At 45.3% G+C, this 23055-nt stretch overlaps 2 protein-coding genes across 2 annotated transcripts; one reads left to right on the top strand and one right to left on the bottom strand.

Moving 5' to 3' along the window:
- The first annotated feature begins 2897 nt into the window (after nt 1-2897).
- Nucleotides 2898-9684, top strand: LMOD3 (leiomodin 3). Its single transcript, XM_082288868.1, has 3 exons — nt 2898-3357; nt 5584-6984; nt 9158-9684. Exons 1-3 carry the CDS (start codon nt 3067-3069, stop codon nt 9182-9184), a joined length of 1719 nt encoding a protein of 572 aa, XP_082144994.1. The 5' UTR covers nt 2898-3066; the 3' UTR covers nt 9185-9684.
- Nucleotides 9685-11527: 1843 nt separating this feature from the next.
- On the bottom strand, nt 11528-21570 carry ARL6IP5 (ARF like GTPase 6 interacting protein 5). Its single transcript, XM_082288869.1, has 3 exons — nt 21303-21570; nt 13566-13783; nt 11528-13259 (listed from the first exon to the last, which is right to left on the bottom strand). Exons 1-3 carry the CDS (start codon nt 21476-21478, stop codon nt 13087-13089), a joined length of 567 nt encoding a protein of 188 aa, XP_082144995.1. The 5' UTR covers nt 21479-21570; the 3' UTR covers nt 11528-13086.
- Nucleotides 21571-23055: the final 1485 nt, after the last annotated feature.

Raw genomic sequence — 23055 nt, 5'->3', positions numbered from 1 at the left:
TATTTGGCAACAGCATGTGTCCCATCAATTACCTTAAAAATAGAACAATTTCAGGCACTCAAAACATGGGTTCATGGGCTCCCTCGTGTCAAATGGTGGCACAGGGGGCAACCCTTCCTGATATTCAAGTTAAGAACTTGTCAACCTTTTGGCTTTCAAGAAGGATAGGCTGGAATTTTTGAAGAAAATGTGTAAATGAGAAAAAATGAATGAAATGAAGCAATCCTGCAGGAGAGGCTGCTGGGTTTCGTTCCAGAGTTCATCCATCTGTGAGTACCTGCCTCACAAACAGCGAGCAGTGAGTTGGAATTGTTCACTACCAAGGGCAGACCTCTTCATCTATCAGTTTGCTCCTAAAGTGCTTTTGTTTAGTGCTTGTTGGGTACCTATTCAGCATGAATTTTGAGCTGCTACTACCTGTAGGAATTGCTCTGTCATTGCTCCAGGTACTTCTTGTCTTCAGCTGAGGCTTTGAGTGCAGCTCTGGCACAGCACAGCTCTGCCCTCTGGTGACGGGGCACCTCACGCAGCAGCTTGTTGGTCCGGGGTTTCCTAACAAGTGTCAAATTGGTGTGGAAATAGCAAGTGTCACCAGTGGAAGCGGCTTTCCTGTCTCAATGAAGGTTGAGAAATGCATAATTATTTTGAACAGCTCTGAGGGGAACACCAACGAATGTTATGGGGAAGAAGATGGGAGTTCAGACTTGGAAAAGTGTTTTAGACCCACCATGAGCATGTCCTCACCTCAAGGGTGTTGTTTGTTGCTGTAATGTGCTGTTACCAGAACACCAAAACACTAAGCAGTGTGTTAGGAAGGAAGTACATCCTGGAAACATAATTTATGGAGGAGGGACCTAAAGCAGGCAAAATGTGATACCCACCTTGGAAATCTGTGGGATTAGCACCCGTGTCACCAGGAGAGGTATCACCAGGCAACCCCTCGCTCTGCATCTGATGGGGAAGGCATCATTCCCAATATAGTGTTTCCTAACCGTGGTATTGACAAGTGATATATTTCTGCTTAGGAGAAAAAGTAGTTTTCGAATACCTGATAGTGTTCTCAGTATCCTTCTTTTCCTTCTCAAGAGGACTTCATAGGTTTGACCCTGCTTAACTTAGATGATCTGACAAGACCATGGCCCAAGATGGCCTGTCTGAAGATCATGGAAACCCAAGAAGGTGGCATGGGGCTTTATTTACAGTCAAGGAATTATCAAGTGAGAAGTAAGCACTGAATAGAGAGAGCTTCTGTGGCCCAAACTGCGTTGTTTGGGGGAGTAACATACCTCTACTGAAGAGCATTGATTGATTTGATAACATCAGGAAACCATTTATGGACTCTATTATGGGCAGCAATCACTGGGCCTTAGAGCTGCTGGAGCAGACAGATTGATGTGTGGGTCTGCTGATGTGCTTGCTACTGCATAATATAAAGCAAGGAGAAGGATGTCCCTGAAATACCAAAGGGGCAAATGGAGCCATTGCATTCTTGGCTTGGGTTTTTATTATCTTTTCCTTTACCACTTATTCCGTTCTTAAATTTTTGCCCTCTTCCCTGCTGTGTAACAGCATGAATAAAATGAGGACCTTTGGATGATGGACTTTTAATGGAGGTTAATGGGAGTTAGAACTCCATGCTTCATGTTACAAAACACAGCAAAGACACACCATAATCATGCAGAGCCTACTTTGCTGCTGGCAGACTCCTGCAGAGTGCAGTTGAGACTGTGATAAGAAATATGGCTTAAAAATTGGTGGGGATTGGTTTCACAGCCTCTCCTCCGTGGTTTTGTTCCTATGGAAGTTGCATTTGCATCTGCAAGGGGAGGATTTGAATTGACACCCCTGTAAAGAAAATTTGAAATTATGAGAGGAAATCTTCCTAATCCAATGAACAGCCCAAACTGTGAGTAGCAAATACATCCACCTTTGCTACTCTGCTGTTACAAAGAAGCCGTGCACACCCTGATGTTGGAAGTGTGACTTTCTGGTTTGCTGTGTGGATTTAGAAGCCTATAAAATATTCTGAAGAGAGAAGGATGCACTTAGGTGGAATGGACACCTAATGAAAAAAGGAGTTTGGGGAGTTACATCAGGTCTACAAATATAACAAAGTAAACCTTTGTAGTCTTAATAATTCTGAAAAAACAATGGTAAGAAGTAGGAGAAGGATGAACCTGAGATGAATTGTCACCCAAGATGTGTTGAGAGTGCAAATGGTGTTCATGATAGGGACAGGCCAGTCAAGAAGCAGGCGTTGGCATTGCCCTGGATGGGAGCAGGGATGTGCTATGGGAAATGCTTCCCCTGGGAGCACTCAGGCTGGTTCAAAGGGCTGGTGCCCATCCTTGTATGGACCTGTGCCCAGGCACAAGGTGCTTGTTGTACCAACTCTACCTGCCTTTTTCTACCTTGGAGGACTTTCCTCTAACCAGGATGTGAGACCTAGGAGAGGTCACCAACTGAGGGGGCTGCAGTCACACCAAAACCACCTGTGATGGTCAGTCAGGGCTTAGACCTGGCCAAAGGCAGTGCAGGGCCTGTGGTCTTCAGCCCTTTGGAGATAGATTGGATATGTTATGGAGAGTGTGGGAGATGGAGACCTTTCTGATTCTTCCCAGAGGCAGGATTTCACCTGCACATCTCACAGGTACCACTAATGTCCCTCCATCCTCCTCCTCCAGCCATTCCAGCATGGGGAGAAGCCCTAAGAGGTGCAGTGTCCTGGGAATCCTCTGGAACATGTCTGTCTCCTGCCTCCCTCAGTGGGGGACACACCAGCTGCACTGAAATGTCAGAAGGGTTTGCACAGCTGACAGGTTGCTGAAAATGGAGCATTGCCATAAATTCTCCTTATCCAGCCAAGTGCAGCTTAATATAGACTTAGCTGCATGGGCTGTCTCCCGCACTGAGCCCGGGAGCTGCCACAGCTCATGACCAAAACATGAACTTGTCGATTTAACTGGATCAACTACTGCTAGTAAGGGGGAAAGAGAAGAAAATCCTTTTAAATTTATCTTTCTCTTTAGGTTCAAAAAGTATTAGAGGACAGAGGCAAGAACGAACATGTCTGAACTCGGCCAAAACTCCGATGAAGACTTGTGTCCTGAGGACATCGACGAAGATGAAATCCTGGCAAACCTGTCCCCTGAGGAGCTAAAGGAGCTGCAGAGTGAGATGGAAGTCATGGCCCCAGACCCTGAAGTTCCAATTGGGATGATACAGAGGGATCAGACGGAGAAACCCCCCACAGGGAACTTCGACCACAGGTCCCTGGTTGACTACCTGTACTGGCAGAAGGCATCCAGACGCATGCTGGAGGATGAGAGAGTTCCCGTCACCCTCTTGCCCTCTGAGGTAACAAACAAAAAATCACAAATATTTATTATGCATCAGCAGTGGGATCTGGTGTACAGCTTTAATACCTTAACCTTCCTCTGCTTCTGTCCCTTACGTAAGGTAGAGTACAAAAAAATTTAGATTAATCCTAAAAGCCTCATCAGTGATAGAATCCAGCTTGGACTGATCTCAGGGTTAGTAATTTTTTAATTGCTTTTCCCAAATATTTACTTAAGCTTTTTAATAGAAGAAAATCCTAATTCTGATTTGAGTAAAGCAAATCACTGAGAAATTGTGACAAGATCAGTTTTGGAGGATGTAACTCTAATTTGTTTGACTTTGCATATGGAAGAACACCATGTTGCTTTTCCATTGAAGACTATATTAATCATACATATTAAATTAAATTAATTGACAGAATTTAATGACATACTGGAGAAAAATCCCAAACCACTGTATTTTAACAGGGGGAAACTGATGCCTTTTCCTGGTCTTAAGAGTCAAACATGGTTAGAAGGGGAAAAAGAGATTTTACCTTTGTATTTATTTTAATGATAAAATGCACACCTCAGTGCACACACACGATAGATCTGGTATAACATTATAGGTGTTACTAATTAGCAGATCTATCAAAGATTCCCCAGTGAGAGGCTCGAGTGAGCCCCTCTCCCCAAGGAACCTTCCCCTGGATGGTTCTATCTTAGTTTACAGAATGTGTTCTGGAGAGGACCTTGGGGTCTGGGGCTGATCCCCAGCTACGAACTTCTAAAATGTTGAGTCTCCTGGCTGAACAAACAAGTCCAAGAATGTAGGGAAAAAGCACTAAGAATACAGAAGTTGTAAAAAGGTGTAAAAGGGGTATAAAAGAAAAGACAAAAATCATCATGGCATCAAAACATTCACTAACAACCAAGCATGCAGACTCTGTGAACTAGTTCAACCCTACTCAATACAGTGCTTAAATTTTTTTGACTATCCCCATGACTTTGAAATAAAGTTAAGGTCATACTTCGACATCTTTCAGGATGAGTGCTACACTTAAAAATAGGTTAATAGAATTGAAACTTGGCCAGATGAAACACATCCATACTTGAACCTAAGTGAACTCGAGGTAACTGTTTTATTTTATGTTTGTTTTAAATACCAGTGGTTTGCTAGTGCACACCAATGTGGTACATCACAGACTTCCCAGGGCAGGTTTCATGGGCTGCCTTTGGAGACCAGGGGAAATCTGTGGGGCTTTTCTCCTTCTGCAACACTTTTAGGCTCAAAGAAACAATTATTTAAACAATTCTGAGGTTAAATCTGAAATCTGGGTGTGGAGCTGGCTGCTGCATTCACAGCTGGTCGAGCAATCCCCATACCAAACCCATTAACCACCACAACAAAGGGCAGCAGAAGTGACTGGGACCATTTTGTCTGACTTTGGGTGTGCCACAAGCCATGACACTGTCCTGCTTGAAGTAGTGCAAATCTCAGGGAAAGAGCTCGATTTTATTAGTGCTTTATTAGCATTTCTCTCTGGTGGAGGAACCACTTGCAAAAAGATGCTTGACAAAGAAAAATCTCAGCTAGGAGTGTCTCTGGAATTGGTAGATGTTTGCAGCTAATTTATTTGGATGGTAGAAGCCTCACTGTCCTGCAACTGCTTTGTGCAGGGGCTGGTTTCTTACCTCTGGACTCCAAACTGAGCAAATACTTCATCTTCAGTGAGGTGCTGCCTTAGGTGTGATGCACTTAGGTGCCAGAGCAGGCAGCCTTGTTGTCCCTTGTGCTGGATGATTCCACAGCAGCCACAATGTGCCCTCTCCACTCCTCCTTGGGCTGAGCAAACCATCAGTGGTTCACTTGGCTTTGAGGCATATGAAGGAAACTTTCTCTCTTGTCAAAGAAATTATAAAGATTACACTAAATCCAGAAAGAGACTTTGGATCAGAGACTCTTAACCCCCACAGGGGTTCAAAGACCATCTTAACATATCATTAAATATATTCAGGATTTAATTGTCAGGGCTTAATTTTATAGGCAAACTGGTTTGCAGCCTCTTTAGGAACAAATTGTTCCTGTGTTCCCAAGCAAGCTGCTGCAGCCTGAGCTTACAGCAATGACACTTTTAAGGATTATTCTTTATTGTATGGGCATAGAGGGATCTAAATCCAGCTGCTACGTGTTTATTTGAGCAGAAAGTTATTGTAACAAAGATATTTTGCAGCTATTTCAGCTGTGAGGTTTTGTCTTCCTCAGAGAAGTGCTGCGGAGGAGATGGAAGGAGAGGCTGGCAGCAGTGGCAAGGTGGCTGGTGCGAGGATGCCAGGAACAGAGGGAAAAGAGAGACATTACCAAAATGAGCATGTGTCTGACTCAAGAACACAATCTGGGGAGGCAAAGAAAGATGGGAGTGATAAGGAGAGAGTGGTGGAGGAGGATGAGAAAGAAGAAGCAGAGGAGGAAGAGGAAGATGATGAAGAGGAGGAGGAGGAGGAAGAAAGTGAGACTGAATTGGAAACAAAGGAGAATTACACCAATGAGAACAGTCACAGCAACCAGATAAATCAGAAGCCAGGTACAGAACCAGGAGAAATCAAAGAAAAGCCTAAGGAAAATGAAAAGAAAATATCAAAATTGAACATATCAAAATTGAACATCCCCCAAAAGTTAGCGCTGGATACCAGCTTCATGAAGCTAAGTGCCAGGCCTTCAGGAAATCAAACCAATTTAGAAGACAGTTTGGAGAAAGTCCGGAAAAACAACCCTGACATGAAAGAGCTCAACCTGAACAACATAGAAAACATCCCCAAAGAAATGCTGATAGATTTTGTCAACGCTATGAAAAAGAATAAGAACATAAAAACTTTCAGCTTGGCCAATGTAGGAGCTGATGACAGTGTGGCGTTTGCCCTGGCCAACATGCTGAGGGAGAATAGGAACATCACCACCTTGAACATCGATTCCAACTTCATCTCAGGCAAAGGGATTGTTGCCATCATGCGCTGCCTGCAGTACAACGAGACACTGACGGAGCTCCGCTTCCACAACCAGAGGGGCCTGCTGGGCCACCAGGCAGAGATGGAGATTGCCAGGCTGCTGAAAGCCAACACCACCCTCCTTAAAATGGGCTATCACTTCGAACTGCCGGGGCCCAGGATGGTGGTGACCAACCTGCTCAGCAGGAACCTGGACAAGCAGAGGCAAAAGAGGCAAGAGGGGCAAAGGCAGCAGCAAATGAAAGAGCAGAAAGAGTTGATAGCGATGCTGGAAAACGGACTTGGGTTGCCTCCTGGGATGTGGGAAATGCTGGGGGGACCGCTGCCCCAGCTGAGGATGCAGGAGCCCCCACAAGCCCCCAAACCACCCATCCCTGCTGCTGTGTCACTGAGCAAAAGGCAGGAGAACATGAGGCCGCCAGCACCTGAGCAGCCATGCAGAGAGAAACCCATCAACTTCAAAGTGATCAAGCTGAAGAAGATTCAGCGCAAACCCCACATGCCGGAGCACGTGGAGCCCGCTGAGAAAACCAACCTCAAAGACGTCATCAAAACGCTTAAACCAATTCCCAGGAGAAGACCACCTCCCCTGGTGGAAATAACCCCGAGAGATCAGCTCCTCAATGACATCCGTCAGAGCAACGTCGCGTACCTCAAGCCGGTAAGCGCGGAGTGGTGGCAGTGAGGGGAGGGAATGGCATTCACCTGCTGTGCTCTGAGCTCTGGTTGGAAATGCTGGGCATTGGTGGGGCTGGCAAATGCACCTGCACATGGCACCATCACTCTTGTGTCAGGCTGCCGCTCCTGGGATGCAGGTGGTTGTTTTCCAGCAGCACTGAGGTATGGCTTGCACAGGGAACTCTCAACAAGCACCAAGGCTGCAGCCTTGTGCATCCCTGTCTGCATCCACAAGGCAAAAGAAAGGAAATTCACTCAGGGTGTGAACAAACCCACAGAAACTCAACCTTATGATACTTGTAATAGTGTATTAGTTATGACAGGCACATGCTATTATGAGATGGTTGTTTCAGGAGTACAACAGGCATTATTTTTCACATTAGTCCCCCATGAGCCCCATGTTTCTCTCTTCAATAGCTTCATTTTTCCTTAGCTCTCACTTTACACAAGAGAGGATTGTCACTTGGCCCACACTGAAGTCCAGCCTGGACTCAAAATCTTCAGCCCTGCTCCTGCCTGCCTCACCCAGTAACAAGGACCGTATTCTTTTAGTGATCCTTTGCTGCTCATTCTTTTCCTGTCCTTATTTAGACCAATTGCAAAATTCTAGTGCTAACAGGAAAAAAAGAAATTAGATCCACCAGCAGTGAGGATGGAGCAAGGTTATGGGAAGAAAGTAGTGGTACTGTGGGGGATTTTATATTTATATTTGTTTTCGAGTAAATCTTTGCCACTGAAAATTGGCTCAGTGGTCAATTCAAATGAGCTCAACATCATCCTGACTTTGAGAATGCAAGTCCAAAACTGAAAACTGCCTCTTGGGGTTGCTCTTACTTGGGTACCAAATTCACAGGCCTCCTCTCAAAATGCTGGCCACCATATTTAACCTCTTGCTCTCCTGGCCTGTTACATTCTCTTGCGTTGTACCATAATTCAAGACATCCTAAAAACTGGCTGATGTATTTGTAGCTTGATGCCTGTTTGTGCTGCCAAGGCTTGAGGAAGAGGACAGAAAATCCCGTGATTAAAAATGGTCAAGTAGTATTTGATCATTATTTTTTCTTTCAATATTGACATTTTAATATAGTGGTCCTAATTTTGCTTTCATTTATACCTACAAAGAAATAATTATTTCCTCAGTAATTCTAGAGAGTAGTTTGTCCTGATATTTTGTCAGGGGCAGGTCCTGCAGTGACCTCAGATCCTGGTCCAGGATTACCCTGAACATTCTGTCCCCTAGGCAAGTTTTGGGGTTCTGAGTTTCTGCTGGCCAGTCTAACTTGGCTGCAGCCAGGGCCTCTCCTCAGGGCATTTCTGGCCTTTCTAGGCCAATCTAGGATTTGGACTTTGGTTCCACATCCCAGACAAGAAGACCTGCTTGTGGAAAGCTCACAAACTGTGCTGGTGACAGCAGGTCGGTCCTTCACTGCCGTAGACCTGCTGCCTTCCCAGCTCTCAGGAAGGTGGAGGACAATGGCACCTGTTCTCTGCCAGGCACAGCCCTTCTTTTGCATGGCAATGATTGAGAAACCCGTGTGCTGCCAGGTGCCAGAAGTGACACTGAACCCCAGCCACTCCCCCCAAAGCCATCGCAAGGATTTTATCCATGCGAGCTGTGGGGTTAGAGGCAGAGGGATCAATTCATGGTGCATCCTAAGTGTGCCAGGTAACAACTGCTATCACAGCCCATGGAAAAATGAGATGATGGACACGTGTGTTGGGGGCTTGGGGAGGTATGTTTTGGTGGATTGTTTGGGGATTTTTTGGGTTGGTTCTTTTTCGGCATGTGTTATCAGACCACTTGGCTTAGATTTGGGCATTAGGGTGTTATTCTCGCCACCCTGCATGATATTGGTAACTCCTTATTTGCCTCAATTCCCTCAGCTTCATTTCTAAAATGGAGCTTTACTGCTTGGCTGAGCCAAGGTGTTTGTTCTCTCCGTGGTGGGACTAAATGCCTTCAAATTGATTTCCTGGACCTTAAGCGTTGCAAACATTGAGTGGGGCATTACAAACAAAAGAGAGCTCCCAACCAGAGCTCTTTGGAGTTCCCAGCTGTTATATTTTTAGTTTCTGAGGGTTTGTATTAGACTAAACTGGCTTGCTAAATAAGACTAAGAAATTTCCTCCTCCTAGTACTACATGTCCTTGCCCAGGTGCCGTTGCCAAAGCAGCTGGAGTGAGAGACCAGACTGACCTGAAGAAAACAACTTGGAATAAGGACTATTCAAGTTTTGCTTACAACTGTTCCAGCAGATGTTTTCTGCAGAACCCAGGTGGTATATTCAACTCTTTGGGAACAAAGCCTGCAATACACACTTGTTAAGTGTGGTGAAAACAGCTGGCATGGGAAAAGTCAGTGCTAAGCATTTCCATCAGGTATCAAACAATCCCGCTGCCATCTGTCTGCCAAGTGGATTTGAGGCTTCAGTGTGTTGTGGGAGTATTTTCTCAGAGGCATCAATAACCTTGTCTTTCTAGCTTGTCAGCGAACTATTTTGCTTCCACGTTGTCCTTCTGCTGCCAGATTCTGCAGGAACACACTGTGCCTTATCTTATCTTTCTTTTCACACACATGCTACTTTATTACTCTCTTGTCCATGAGAAATGTATTTGGTTTCCATGTATACGGCTTCATTTTTTAGGTTAAGGAAACAGAAATGAAATAAAGCTCTCTCTGTAAGATGTGTGCAGCACTTCCATCGCTAACAAAGCGCTCACAGACAGAATGATTGCTCTGGTACAACAAACACATTTCAAGCTCCCTCCATTTCAGAACAATGTCTAGTGGGTATTGTACCTGATCAGCATATAAAAGATGATGCCATGCACTGCTTTGAGAGCTGTGATGTTCATTCCCCCTGATTCACCTCTGTCTTACTGTAATCCTTAATTGCAGCCACCTTGGAGAGCACTGAAATGCCATTTTAGGTCTCTCTCCACACTGTTCTTGTGGCAGGAGGATGACTCTTACCTTTTGTCCAGGGGTTTAAGAAACTCCTAATTCCTCCTAGTATGATGTGTGAATAGCATGTCACATCCTGGCAGGGCTGGATTTGAAAGGGTAAAACCTGTATATATACAACTTAGTTTTTCCTTAATATTTTTGTGAATTTTTTTTCTCCTCCCTCTGTATAATCACATTAAATTCTTCTGCCGTCCTTCTTGTAAAGCAGCTACAGGTAAGTCACACTCTTGTGAAAAACATACACAAGAGACCAATTGTTCTGGGGTTTTTTTTCTTTGTTTTTTAAAGCTATAAGGCATAGGGAAAGAAGAAAGGCTTTCCCTGTGCTAAAATGCAGCTCCCCAGCCTTCCTGTAGCTACTTGATCCAAAGGCACAGCTTTGTAGCTCCTGGCAGGATTTCCTTCAGGTGAGTTAATCTCTGAGTGGTAACCCTTAGCAACCTTCCCTTGGCAGCTAAATCCCAATCCCACCTTGCTCCCCCTTCCCATGTTTATTTCAATAGTCCTGTAGTATCAGCAATGTCCAGGATCTCTTGAATCTAAAGTAGTCTCTACTGTCACTTGTTCAAATTTTCATTTGTTCTTGTCCTTTTGGTACCTGTCACCTGGTCTCTTTCCAATATCCACCTTCCAAACTTGGAAAGCTGCTCCTCAGCTCTGCTTCTGTTTGCAAATATAATGCCCCAAACTCAGGAAAGCTGGTTTCTGTATTGCCCAGGAGAGAGCAAGTAGCTTTAAAGTATCATGTAAGAAGGAAGTGACATAAAAAACAGAAGCAATTTTCATTGCAGCCCTCTTTTTGTAAAGGAGAGTAGTAGGAAAGGAAGAAGCTTGGTACTTGCAACCAAGCCCTTGCACGGAGCGCAGCAGCAAGTGACAAATGCACCAAGTAACTCCCCAGGAAAGCTCTTGGAGCACGCTACTCTCCAGACTGGCTTCAAGGCCAGGCTGGTGCAGCTCAGACTGCAGCAGTTGGGACAGGGAAAGCACAAAAGAATATATAATATAGTGCTTTACAATCTCCAATTCAAGCTGCCAGGCACCAATTACTGCTACACCCAGAAGCTGCCAAACATGAATTTCCAGGGTGGATAGAGCAGGATCTGTGAATCCCTGCTCTGATCCATGTTCTCCCACCGAGCAGCCTCTCAGTGATCACAGGAGGAGGGAGGCAGACACAGAGATCACACCATTAGTTTGACTGCAGCAGAGCTGGCTTCCTAGTACTGCTCAAGGCACAGCTCCCAGTAATCCTACAAGCAGAAATCCCTCTCAGGTAATTAACAGACATGTGAAATCCCAGTTAAGTAGAGCTGAGTTACATAAGAGACCAAAACTGCATGAACAAATACCATAAGTATTCCACCTCTGTAGAGCAGCCATTTTAAGGATGCAAGAGCAAGGCTGTAACATTTCAGCTCAGAGGTCCCTTGGGCCTCAACAAAGCTGACACAGACACACAGCAGTCAGAGCCAGCAGCTTAATCCCCAGCACGGGCTTGTGGCACGAGCCGCAGGGTGACAGCGGATGTCCCACTACCCCAACCACAGACACAAGCTGAAGTTTCCAACCATTAGAATTTATTTTTCTTCATAACTGTGCAGTTTTTAAAATGCTACTGTAATGATGAAGTCATAGGCTACTATGTTCTTTAGGTGTGGAAACAGTTTTCAAAAAACAAAGACCATGCGCTACAAGTGAGGAACAGGCCATTGACTCTTCAGCTGGAATATACAGACATTTTTGATAAATACTGATCACCTTAACACTTAAATGGAATGACATGTTCAGATTTCTACACAGTTTACTATGAAAACAGCATGGCAAGTTACATAAAAGCTTCAACTTCAAGGATCTTTGCTTTTTTGTTAAATTAATTACTTGGTTAAAAAAGAGAAATGCAAGAATATTTGAAATGGAGTCTCACCTGAACAACTTTCCCCCCTGTTGTTGGTAAGCTCCTGTTATCAAGACGATTCCATCAGAGCTGGCAGTTAAGTTGTGTATATATAAAAGAATCCCCCACACTGCTTTCAACATCAGGAGTTTTAACAGGCAAATATCTTCATGAATTTGGAATGGGTTTTCAAAAATTGTATCTTGACATTTATTGCTTTTACTTGTAAACCTGAAATCCAGTTTATTCCTTGATGAGTGTTGGAAGTACAGAGTCAACAGATGCATGTTTGACCTGTATCTTTGCATTCTGGGTGAGAAGAAAGAAAAAGATGATCCACGCTCAAGAACACACATACACCTCCATCTACAAACAGCCTGTGCAGACTAAAGCAGGTAAGTCCTAAAGTAGCAGTATTTAAAAACATCAGTGGAGTAGAAACCCAGCTCATCCAACCTATCTATTTTTCTCCCACGCTTGGCCAGAGTTTAGCTGGTACACAAGGAAGTTTGGCTCTCCTGCAGAAGGGAGCAGTTCTACAGATGAGGATTTCGGAGAGCCTGAAGATAAACGTTACTGGGACGGGCAGGCAGTGCCATGGATACTCTTCATGCTTACAGCTACTTGGACTGTCCCATGGCTGCTAAAGGACGGCTGTGAGGTGAGGACGGGAACCCAGACTGCATACAAGCACTGCACAGTTTTACCATGTGCCAGTTAAGCTGGTAACTAATACAGAGCACTCAAGGGAGGGATTTGGAGGACGCAAGAGATACCTGCTTTTGATACACTTCAGCTCATCTGAGCATCACCAGGTTGAAGGTGACACCCAGCATAACCTGGCTAAACTGCAATACTTTAGAACTGAGATGAAAGGGATGTTGCTTTAATAGACCAATTTGCTACAAGACAGTTTGAGAGACTGCATTCCATAGGTTTCTATCTCTTCCTCCTCTACCCCGAGCAGAAGAGACAAGCAAACATGGTTAAGTTAGTATGAATTTGTGTAAACACCAAAACATTTTGCTATACAATAGAAAAAGAGTTGCTGTTCTTATGTTCTTAGAGGAGCCCTGAAGACCTTGGAATACCTGTATCCTGCAACTATTAACCTGTACCACATGCATTTCCTGTTTTGTACATAAACTGAAAGCAAGCTTGAACAATAGTAAATAGCAACTACATTCCTGCAACAGGCAGAAATGCCACATTGCAGCTGCTTACTCCTTCACTTTAGATATGTAGTCAGCCAGTTTGTTGATACTATCCTCTTGCTGTTCTAGAGCATCCAGTATGAAGCCCATCGGGGTCTTCTTCAAACCCATCCCCTCCATCTTGTTCTGCAGCTTGTTCTGTATGTTCCGGAGCCTCAGGGAAGCGTGGACAAACATCACTGCATGACAGAAACACACTCATTAGTTGTTACTGCCCAAGGAATGCATAGTTCTTGCAGCACTTAAGACACATCCCAGCACCTTCAGAAGATGATGACGTATCAATGGCTGCTTAAGTACCACAGGTACCCATTTAATAATAACACTAAAGATGGCTTGTGTAGCTTTGTGTCCCCTCCCAATTCTGTTTGGGGACCATCTAAGCAGAGATAGCAAAGTTAACAGCTGACTTACACTCTGCAGACTTGTTTGAGAAAGCTCAAGTCACACACCTCTAGCTCACAGAGAAGAGAACAAACACTTACAGAGGAGAGGAAGTGTGATCCCAAACATGAACACCATGACATCTCCCAGGTAGGAGATCAAGAAGTAGCTAGACAGCATGATGGCCACGACAAACGTGGTTGGGTACTGCTTCTTCATCTTGCGGAGTATATCCTTGTTGTGTGACATCCACACAAACCCCAGGAACACCAGCACCACCACAGTGCCACCAATGAGCATGTTCAGGGGACTCAGAAACCTGGAAAAAACAGGAAACAACAACAACAAAGAGTTCAATTTTACAAGCTTCCTGACTTGTGTCCATATAGGATCAGCCAGCTCAGTGGTAGCGTTACTAGGGAGGTAAGGCATTGAAAAGGCAGTTTCTGCTGTCCCTCACCAAGGTCTTTAACAGGAGCTAAAGTAAAAAGTACAACTGAACAAGGAACCCTTAGCACTGAATTTGGATAATCTTTGTCTTTATGTTCTCTTCCTGAGCTTAGCTTAGGATGCTGAGTTTCTGCAGCAAGTCATCAAAGAAGCACTTCCTACCAGGGCCCCTCCTACCTCTGCAGTCAACTCTTTTGATATCACACCCAGAGTTAGCATATCCAGACAGAAGATGGAGACAACATTGACTGATCTTGTCCCTTCACATGACCAAAACCAGGCTCAGGCTATGCCTTCGGATGAACTAGCTCTTCATGGTATCTTGTCTGGGTTTGCAAAATGGGAAAGGTAGAACACTGAGTAAAGGAAGTTAGTTCACTATTTCTCATTTCTGAATAAACCTTCTCATTGGTTTACATTCAAACAAAAGAACTGTATGAACCTGCAGAAGGAGCCTGCCACTGTCAGCATAACAGATGGAAGCCCAGTCCCAAGCAAGGATGCCTGAGAGTCAGAAGGACCTGGAGTACGGGATAAAGGCCTTACAGGAAGAAGAGCCAGGCCTGGCAAGAGAGTCACTGCTGAGGTTTGTGCTCTGTTACTGTTATCAGAGTTTCCAAGCAAACCAAGCCATTGAATGGATCAGCTTTGGACTATAAACAGCAACTCCCTTTTTTGGAAGAAGGCAAGAGCATCATCTGCTCAAGCCACTTTCCCAAGTATTTAGAGCTTGTTCAGAATCAAGCTCTCAGCAATGACTTTGCTGAGCTTGTTTCTGTACTCACACAGAGTCCAGGATCTACGGTATTTCACTTACATAGTATTAAGTTATGTGAATTCATGAGCATTCCAATTTTCTGGCTTATACATGCACTGATGTGATTACACAGCAGCTGAGGCCTCTGGGCTATTACAACTATGGCAGCAGCATGACACCACCCTGATAAAGCCAGACGTGCCCAAGGTTTACTCTTGCACACTTTGCAGCTCATCCTGCTGCTCCAAAGCTACCAGGCCCAGTGATTCACCACTCCTCCCCACTGCCAAGGAGGATGTTATGGTTTGTGGTCTGTGCTTCATATCCGGCCCAGGCAGAAGAAATCTGCTGCAGGACTGGTACTGCCAATGCTCTACCTGCAGTGCTAGGGAGCATTTTCCTGGAGCAGGAAGAACCCCCAAGAATTATTTCAGAGCAAGGACTGGCTCTTGATTCTTCAAGTCAGTTGTGCCAAGAGGAGATGGGACAACTGGACATAAAAAGATTAAAATTCAGAGTAGTTCCCCACCTGCTTCTGCTACTCATGCTGAAAAGCCAATCAGGCTTTTTGGAAGTGGTAACAGGTCAGACTTGCTTGTTGCATTTGAGTCACTCCCTGTAGCTAGCCAGATTATATTTAGCTCTGAATTGTCAATCTAAAGTTTCCAGGCTGGAAAAACTGAACGGCATTGCTCTGGAAAGAAATCAGTTTTGTCTTGCTCCTTTGCAGCAGGAGGAGGGTGACTCATGACTGGACCACACTGGTGCCTGGGTTATATATGTACTACTGGACATACGAGATTCTTAAAGTAGAATTCACCTCCACACCTCAGCTGTCTTGTAGCTGAAATGGCCAGACTTACACAACTCACAGCAATCTATTTTTGTTGCTAAAAATACAGGGACAAGATAATCCTGGAAGTAACAAAGATCTAGGCAGAGCTCCACTCTACATTTTCCATGTGCCTGGAAAATACTCTCAAAGCCATATCATCCCTACGTTTCCCGCTACTCCTATTACAACTTCAGAAACTGGTGGTGAAGAACCATGCCTCCTTACTTATAAGGAAGAGACCAAAGACTTCTCTGCTCTACATTTCTTTCTGGTATTGCACAGGTTCTGTATAACTGACTGGCTGAAAGGGATATGAAGTGGGGTGAGGGGAGAATGCATTCAGAAGATCCCTCTTTTGTGAGGAAAGTGATTTGAATTACATGTTTTCTGAAGTGGGCTGCATTCCAGTGTGTACAAGGGAACAGTTAACAGAAGTATCAAGTGAAGGCATTCAGAGCCACATGAACACAGATGGGGATTGCAGTTGCCACTGAAAACCAGTATTCAAATTATCAGCCATGTGTCCATAGACTTCACTACTGGTGATTACAGTGCTGGCTTGCACCCTTTATTGCTTGACTTGCCCACAGCGTAATTTACAGCACTAAGATTATCCTAGAAATTCATATATAAAAAATCCTTTTACAACAATGGCATTTTTCAGGAAAGCAGAACTCCATTATCCAGTTTCACTCAGATCTGTTGGCACGCTGCTCTCAGTAACACAATAGCTAAAAACTAAAAAGGAAAAAACAGGGATATGTAATTTTAGAACACCAGAGACTGGGGAAAAAGAGAGCTGTGTAACAGCTCTAGAAATCACCTTACTGTTGAACCACCAACACCGATATTGGCCTTATTTATACAGAGGTCAGAACACAAGAGGACAAATTTGTGCTCAGGCAAGGTGGCTGGAAATCTTTCAGAGATCCAGAGAAAAGGTAAGTGACCGGCCATTAAGTATGTTACAAGATACTTTCTAAATATAATTCCCTTTAGCAGGGATTTATGAGACCTCAAATACCTAAGAATGCAATGCACAGAACTATCAGCATGGCAAGGGTATGGTGACTTGAGTTTACACTGTTCAGATGACTTAGGGGAAGAAAAACTCTTTCAGGGTTGGATGTAAAACCCACTAACTTCTCTGACCCTGAAAGCAGTCAGCGTGGCAAGACTAACAGCATTTGGGGGTGCTAACAGCCCAGAGCACCCTGGCTGGATGACCTTCTTTGTTTTCTGTGGTGACAAGGTACAACCCTGGTGGGATGCTGTGACCTCCAGTACAGCTGGGACAAAGTGACAAGGAAAAGCCATCACCCAGATTCAGTTTCCTGCTGCCCTGCAGATACCAGGCTTCCTTCAGCATCTGCCTAGATACAAAGTAGAGACAGGGAAAACATACATGAAAAGAAACATCCTGCACAGCATTGTCCTGTGTCAAGCAGGGGCACGGGACACTTTGTATTGGTGGAAGCAGCCTCAGGAGAGCAGACATGCTCAGGGTGTTTGGGAAGAAGTACTGGCAGCTACCCCTGGCCAGCAGAAACAGATGAAGATGAAATACTTTCTTTTTTTAAACTAAATTAGTATTTCTAGGCTCTGCCCTACATGCATCACGAGACAGGTTAGAGTTCTCACATAGGAGCAGGAAAACACAAGAAGCTCTGCTTTCAGTGAGTTATCACATCACCTCTTCTTGTCAGGTTGTTTCATACCTGCACACTTGTGCACAGCCTTACAGCAGGAGAGGGGGAGGACATACAGCTGTAGCATAGGGAAAAAAGAGCTTGGTGAGGCACATCCTTTGTGCAAGACAGGTAGCCTCAGGCAGCACAAGCCCAGAAATAGGATAGGCCACATAAAAAGCAAAAGCAAGATAGCTCCATCCTCCTATCATCTCCATTTTAGATGACTGTCTTGGGGTGATTATTCAGCAGTTGCTGTCACATCTGTTTCTTTCGCATGTGACCAGCGCTGAGACTGGCAGTCATTGAGAACATTTTTTTATTTAGACCAGCTCAGTTAGGCTGAAATAAGCATGAAATTCCCTCTTAAAAGGCCTTTTGCTCCACCCCTGCCCAAGCACTGGGCAGGTTAGAGCACTAAAATGCTTCCTTCCTCATTTGCATTAATTTAAATAACTTGAAAGATGAAGTTCTGCCTCCTCCCTCCCCATACTCTGAGCTTCACTAAGGGTATACAACTCTAACTACAGGTAACACATAAAATTATAAATAGCACATTGTCTCAGGGGATAGCCCTCAGCATCCATGGATTTAGCAATGCTTCTGTACCTATTGTTGCTCACTTGCACAGCTTTGAGAACAGGAGACAGATTCCTGCCTGAAGAACTACCAGACCTTTATGAAGTTATGCACCAATGTTATGCAACATGTTTTAAAATTATGCGTTTTGCTCGTTCAATCTTTCATCAGGCATGAGAGAAACTTAACATTTTGCTGCTCTGGAGTCTTTGTTTCAGCAAAGGGAATCACTTCAAGGACATCAGCTAAGGTAGTGGTCTGGGGAAGAAACAAGGAAAAAAAATATGACACAGTTGTTGACTGCTGGGGTTGTACAGATGGACAGTAGATGTTTTAAAGAAGTGGCAAAGGAAAGAGACATCAAACCTCAGGCTGCAAGGAGAACATTATTCCAAGACAGAATGAGCACTGATGCAGCACTCTGAAATTCAGCATGCTTTTTAAAAACTGTCAGATTTAGAAGCTAATTTTTCGCAAGTACATGGCAACAAAAGCCTAGATGAAATTACATTAATTTAAAGCAGTTAAGTTTGAACTACATGACAGAGAGGCCTTGTTGGAGTAGGTGGAAGAACAGACAAGTTTCACTTATTAACCAAATTGACTGTTTGAGGGAAGTTGCAAGATGTGGGAGGCCCTGAAGGCCCTGATTTTAATAAAAGTTATACAGGACTCACAATGGCAGGGCCCTGGCTCAGGGTAAGAACAGTGAGTCCAGTTCCTCTATAATCGGGAGAAAGGGCACATTTTATCAAGATCTTGGTTTTGTCAGTAATCTACTGCAACAGAGTTGTAGGGGGAAAAAAAGAAAAAGCAGACAAGTCCAGAGTCCTTCTTAAAGGAACTTGCAGGGAGGGAGTATGGAAGAGTGAGTGTGGCTGCTACCTGTATTTGTGGCTCTAAATCAGGAGTTTCAGTTTCTTGTTCACTGATTTATTATTTTATACCCAGTCCTGTCGGCTGAAAGTAAAATTTGCATTACTGCAAAGCACAGAGCTTCATTTACAGGTAACAGTAGCTATGGGAGAAGGCAAATGGAGGGAGAAAGGCAGGGACACGATGCAGTAAAGACCATTAAAATTCTGCTATGGTCATGGTAAGGTTATTCCATACCTTGTGGAGAGAAGGTAAAAGACTGCAGAGGTCAGCTTTGTTGTAGGTGAGGCAGTAAACTAAAGCTGTGGCAAAAAGCACTGTATTTCCAGTATCAGCTCTAGGCTACAATTTCTGTATCAGCCCAGTACAACCACAGCTACCAAGTACTGCAACAGCTGAAAATACTATCTTTGCATTTCAAGGCTGTCTATATAATTAGATGGTTTAAGAGCAGGTAGAGTTGGTCATCGGCTAAGTTTAGTTTTGATCACAGGAAGACCACTACATTAGTGGTTCCAGTAATCCTGCCCTTAGGCCTGCACACAGCCCTGGAGTTCCTAAAAAGCCATGATTCATCATTTATCACTCAGGGTTCCTGCCCATTATAGAATGAAGTGCAAGACAACTTAGTCATCAATTTAAATTTATCAGGAGAACTTTCTTTACCTTTCTCCCAAAGCCACAGTTTGGCCAAATGAAAAATATTTTTATTAAAAGAAATGGATACTTTTTTCTCTATTGAGGTATTATCCCATTTCCTTTAGAGTTCGTCTCCCGTTCAATTTTACTTCTGTGTTAGAAGAATCAGGTTCATCATATACCAAAGACTCTAAGACATGCAATAAAAAAAATGTTTGAGATAAAGATCCCGCTTCAGGTCTTGTTCATCCATAAGTTTTCAACACAGAGCATTATCGCTCAATATTAAGATGTTGTAATTCCAGCTCTGATATTAGTTTCCATCTTCTGTGCCTCTCTTCCTCCTCTACCTCCTACCTCAGCACATTAGTAGGAAATAAGTGGGAGACAAATCCCCCTTGATCTGAAGAAAAGCAATCAGAGTTCAAAAGGAGCAATTTAGGAGGGTGAGTAAAAGCTGCTGCCATCCTGTTTTCCAGCTGGAGATACCAAAATTGTTTACATTCTTTCCCCACCTTGTTGGGCAGAAGAGCATCCCCCTGCTTTCCAGGGACACTGTGCTTTACCTGTTCATCAAGCACTGGCTACAGCATCGTGCTGCTAAACAATGGTAATGTGAAGTCTAAAACGAAGTGGCACAAGAACAGCAAGACCATGGAAGTCTCATTTTGCCAGCCTACTAGTCTGTAAAGATCACTGCAACATATCCTCACCAAAATCCACAAGAACAAAGCCTGTGCCACTATGCCGAACCTGAAACCATCATATGCATCAAGAAGAGAATGCAGGATTCTGAGCCTATCCTTCCACAGAGCACAGGTAGGTCAAAGCTCCTTGTGAGCCACTGAATCGTTACCAACTTAGATGCTGGGTCAACAGCTTCAGAAGCCCTAACAGGATGCAGAATGCTTATCCAAAAAAAAAAAAAAAAATTGATTTAGGGGAATCATTTTAAGCCTCTGCAACATAAGAGATAAGATGTACTTCAGCCAAAGCCACTCTGGCCTAGTGGCTGGGCAATTCTCCAATTTAAGCATTTGCGCACTTTTTGTTGAGAAGAGTGGAGTATTCCAGTTTCCATATTAAAATCTTAATCATCAGTTTCTGCTGCATGTCTTGCTTAAGAGCTTTCTGGCCAAATATCCTAGAGCAGTACCTGAAATAAGAGTCACATAGCCTTTGTTTCAGAAGGTGATTATAAGGTTACTTCCTGATTCCCTTCAGGAATGCTAGGTGTGACACAACATTGTACCAGCAGATGGTCCTACCTTGAAGGTCTCAATCCTGCCCACCCAAACGAAATAAAGGGATACCTTATTTATTTTATAGCAAAGTTTTACAGTATGAGCTAGCTCAGAAATAAGAATGGCTTGCCCTGAACATTACTTTAGAACTGTAAGAGAGAGCAGAATTGATCTATGCATTTTTTTAAATTCAAAGCTGAGCGTGTCTCAGCCTCAGCAGCCCCACTGGGCAGGTTCAGGAGGAAGCACAGACCCCGCTGTGCGGGATGCGGCTCCGTTTTCCGCGAACAGCGACATCCTGCACTGCAAGCATCGCTGCCTTCTGCCAGGAGGGGTGTCCGCAGCCTCCGCCTTGGGCACAGGGCTGAAGAGGCAGCGCATGGAAAAGGGGGATAACAGGGAGCCCTCAGACCGGTCAGAGCCCACCAATACATCACAAACCCGACTGTTGCCGAGTCCCCCCGCCAAGGGAGGCTGTAAACCAGGCCTCTACATTTTTAAACGACACCAGAGGTTTAAGGAGGGACGGGGAGAGAAAAGGGGAAAGGGGAATGAAAGAGGGTAAGGGGAAACGGGGGGAAAGGGGGAAAGGAGAAAGGGAAAAGGCAGCTCCCCCGCCCCTGTACTTTCACATCCCGCCCGGGGCTGGCCGGGACCTTTCCCGTGGCACCGGGCCGGGTCGCAGAGCCCCCCGCCCGGGGACTGGGGCCACCCCACCCCGCCCCGGCCCGCCGGCCCTGCCCGGCCGCACCGCGAGGCCGCGCACTGACCCCACGATGGAGACGAGCGCGGCGGCCACCATCAGGTAGTTGGTCTGGTAGTAGAGCAGGTTGCTGACCACGCGGTTGTTCCATTTCGAGATGTCCTTGAGGTCGGGCAGGGCGAAGCGGTCCGAGCCGGGGAAGAAATCGTCCCAGGCCCGCAGCGGGGCCACCTGCACCTCCATGGCCGCCGCCGCCGCCGCGCAGGCTCGGGAGCGCCGGGCACCGCCCCGAGGCGGCTCCGGCACCGACAGCGGCACCGACAGCGGCACCGACACCGGCCCCGCTCTGGTCCGGCGCCGCCGCTCCGCGCTGCTGAACCCGCGAGCGAACGAGCAGCAGAAGCAGCACAAGCGACCGGCGTGTGTCACCGCCCAGGGCTGGCAGCTGACAGGGGCTGCTGTCAATAATCGCTGTAAATTCATTGTTCCTTCGGCAAGAGGTGATGCACGTTGAGCATTCACGTGGCGAAGCCACTTGGCATCATCTGTGAAGCAAGGGATGGGTGGGGAGGGCGCCACGAAAAGTGTCAGCCCCAGCCAAGGAGGCACTGCGGGGCGTCCCATGGCAGGGGGCTCTGCTAGTGGGGTTGATGTCTTCGAGCTGAATTTTCTGTCTTCAGGCTGAATTTTCTCACCTTTTGAAAACGTAACTGATGTCGTCTGATAATTTCTATAAAAGAATTTGCCTAATGAAGAAAAGAACTTTGGGTTTCAGGTATTACCTAAGATTACATCACCTAAATAAATATGCATTAGGAAGGCGGAGAATATGTATTATATAGGCGTGTTCATGTAAATTTTACTATAGAATAGATGGAACATTTTACCCCTTGGGGTGCTTGATTTGTGGAAACTTCTGCCTTGCACCCTGCGCAGATTAAACAATGTCTCCTTTCTAAACCAGACTCTGTGTTCAGAGAGCTCATGAAATGGCCAACAGGATGACCATGCCTTTGGAGGGAAAGGTTGGTGCCAGCAGCTGTTGTTTTGACCCCAGTTGGAACGCTTGTGTTTTCAGGCTGTCACACTTCAACCACCATGGCTCGAGCACAGGCTGTCTGTGCATCACACAGCATCACAGGTATGATGCACTACCACGCCAAGCATCAAAATCCCTCTCAAAATGTAATATAGCAGTAAGAGGCTGGCACTTGCTTCTCGCAGCTCAGTCCATAGAGGATTTACATCCCTACTTGAGCACAATCTCTATTAGTTCTGCTCATCTGCTTCCTGGCCTGCGATCATTCTGGTTTATGCGCGGTCCCTGTCCAGCCCCTGCCCAGGGAGCGCTGATAAAGCAAAAGCCATTGTGGCTGGCAACGTCCAGCTCGAGCCTGATCACATTTGAGTTCCAGCCCTCCTGGAAGCTTTCAGGCACCATGATCTCCACACACTTTGTCCCTGAGGATGGCCTCCATGGGTCCCAGGAAGTTCTGAGTTCAGAGGAGGCCACGAAGATGATTCAAGGGATGGAGCAGCCCTGCTACGAGGAAAGGCTGAGAGAATTGGGATGGGTTGGCCTGCAGAGGAGGAGGCTCTGTGGTGACCTAATTGTGGCCTCCCAGTACCTGAAGGGAGGCTGCAGGAAAGATGGAGCAAGACTATTTACGAGGGCCTGGAGTGACAGGACAAAGGGGAATGGCTTCAAACTGATGGACGGTAGGTTTAAATATTAGGAAGAAATTTTTTCCTGTGAGGGTGGTGAGGCCTCTGCACAGGTTGCCCAGAGAAACTGCCCAGATGGCTGTCCCATCCCTGGA

This window comes from Coloeus monedula, assembly GCF_965178545.1.
Source record: "Coloeus monedula genome assembly, chromosome: 11".
In the NCBI taxonomy this organism is placed as follows: Eukaryota; Metazoa; Chordata; class Aves; order Passeriformes; family Corvidae; genus Coloeus; species Coloeus monedula.
This window is presented reverse-complemented; position numbering and strand designations above follow the sequence as displayed.

Excerpts from the sequence above, each read along its gene's own strand:
- ARL6IP5 (XM_082288869.1), bottom strand. The coding sequence starts at position 21,478 with ATGGAGGTGCAGGTGGCCCCGCTGCGGGCCTGGGACGATTTCTTCCCC. Across the intron at positions 13,784-21,302 it reads GCGCTCGTCTCCATCGTGGG|GTTTCTGAGTCCCCTGAACA; the intron begins GTCAGTGCGCGG and ends TGTTTTTTCCAG. Across the intron at positions 13,260-13,565 it reads GATCACACTTCCTCTCCTCT|TGATGTTTGTCCACGCTTCC; the intron begins GTAAGTGTTTGT and ends TCTGTCATGCAG.
- LMOD3 (XM_082288868.1), top strand. The coding sequence starts at position 3,067 with ATGTCTGAACTCGGCCAAAACTCCGATGAAGACTTGTGTCCTGAGGAC. Across the intron at positions 3,358-5,583 it reads TCACCCTCTTGCCCTCTGAG|AGAAGTGCTGCGGAGGAGAT; the intron begins GTAACAAACAAA and ends TGTCTTCCTCAG. Across the intron at positions 6,985-9,157 it reads ACGTCGCGTACCTCAAGCCG|GTGCCGTTGCCAAAGCAGCT; the intron begins GTAAGCGCGGAG and ends GTCCTTGCCCAG.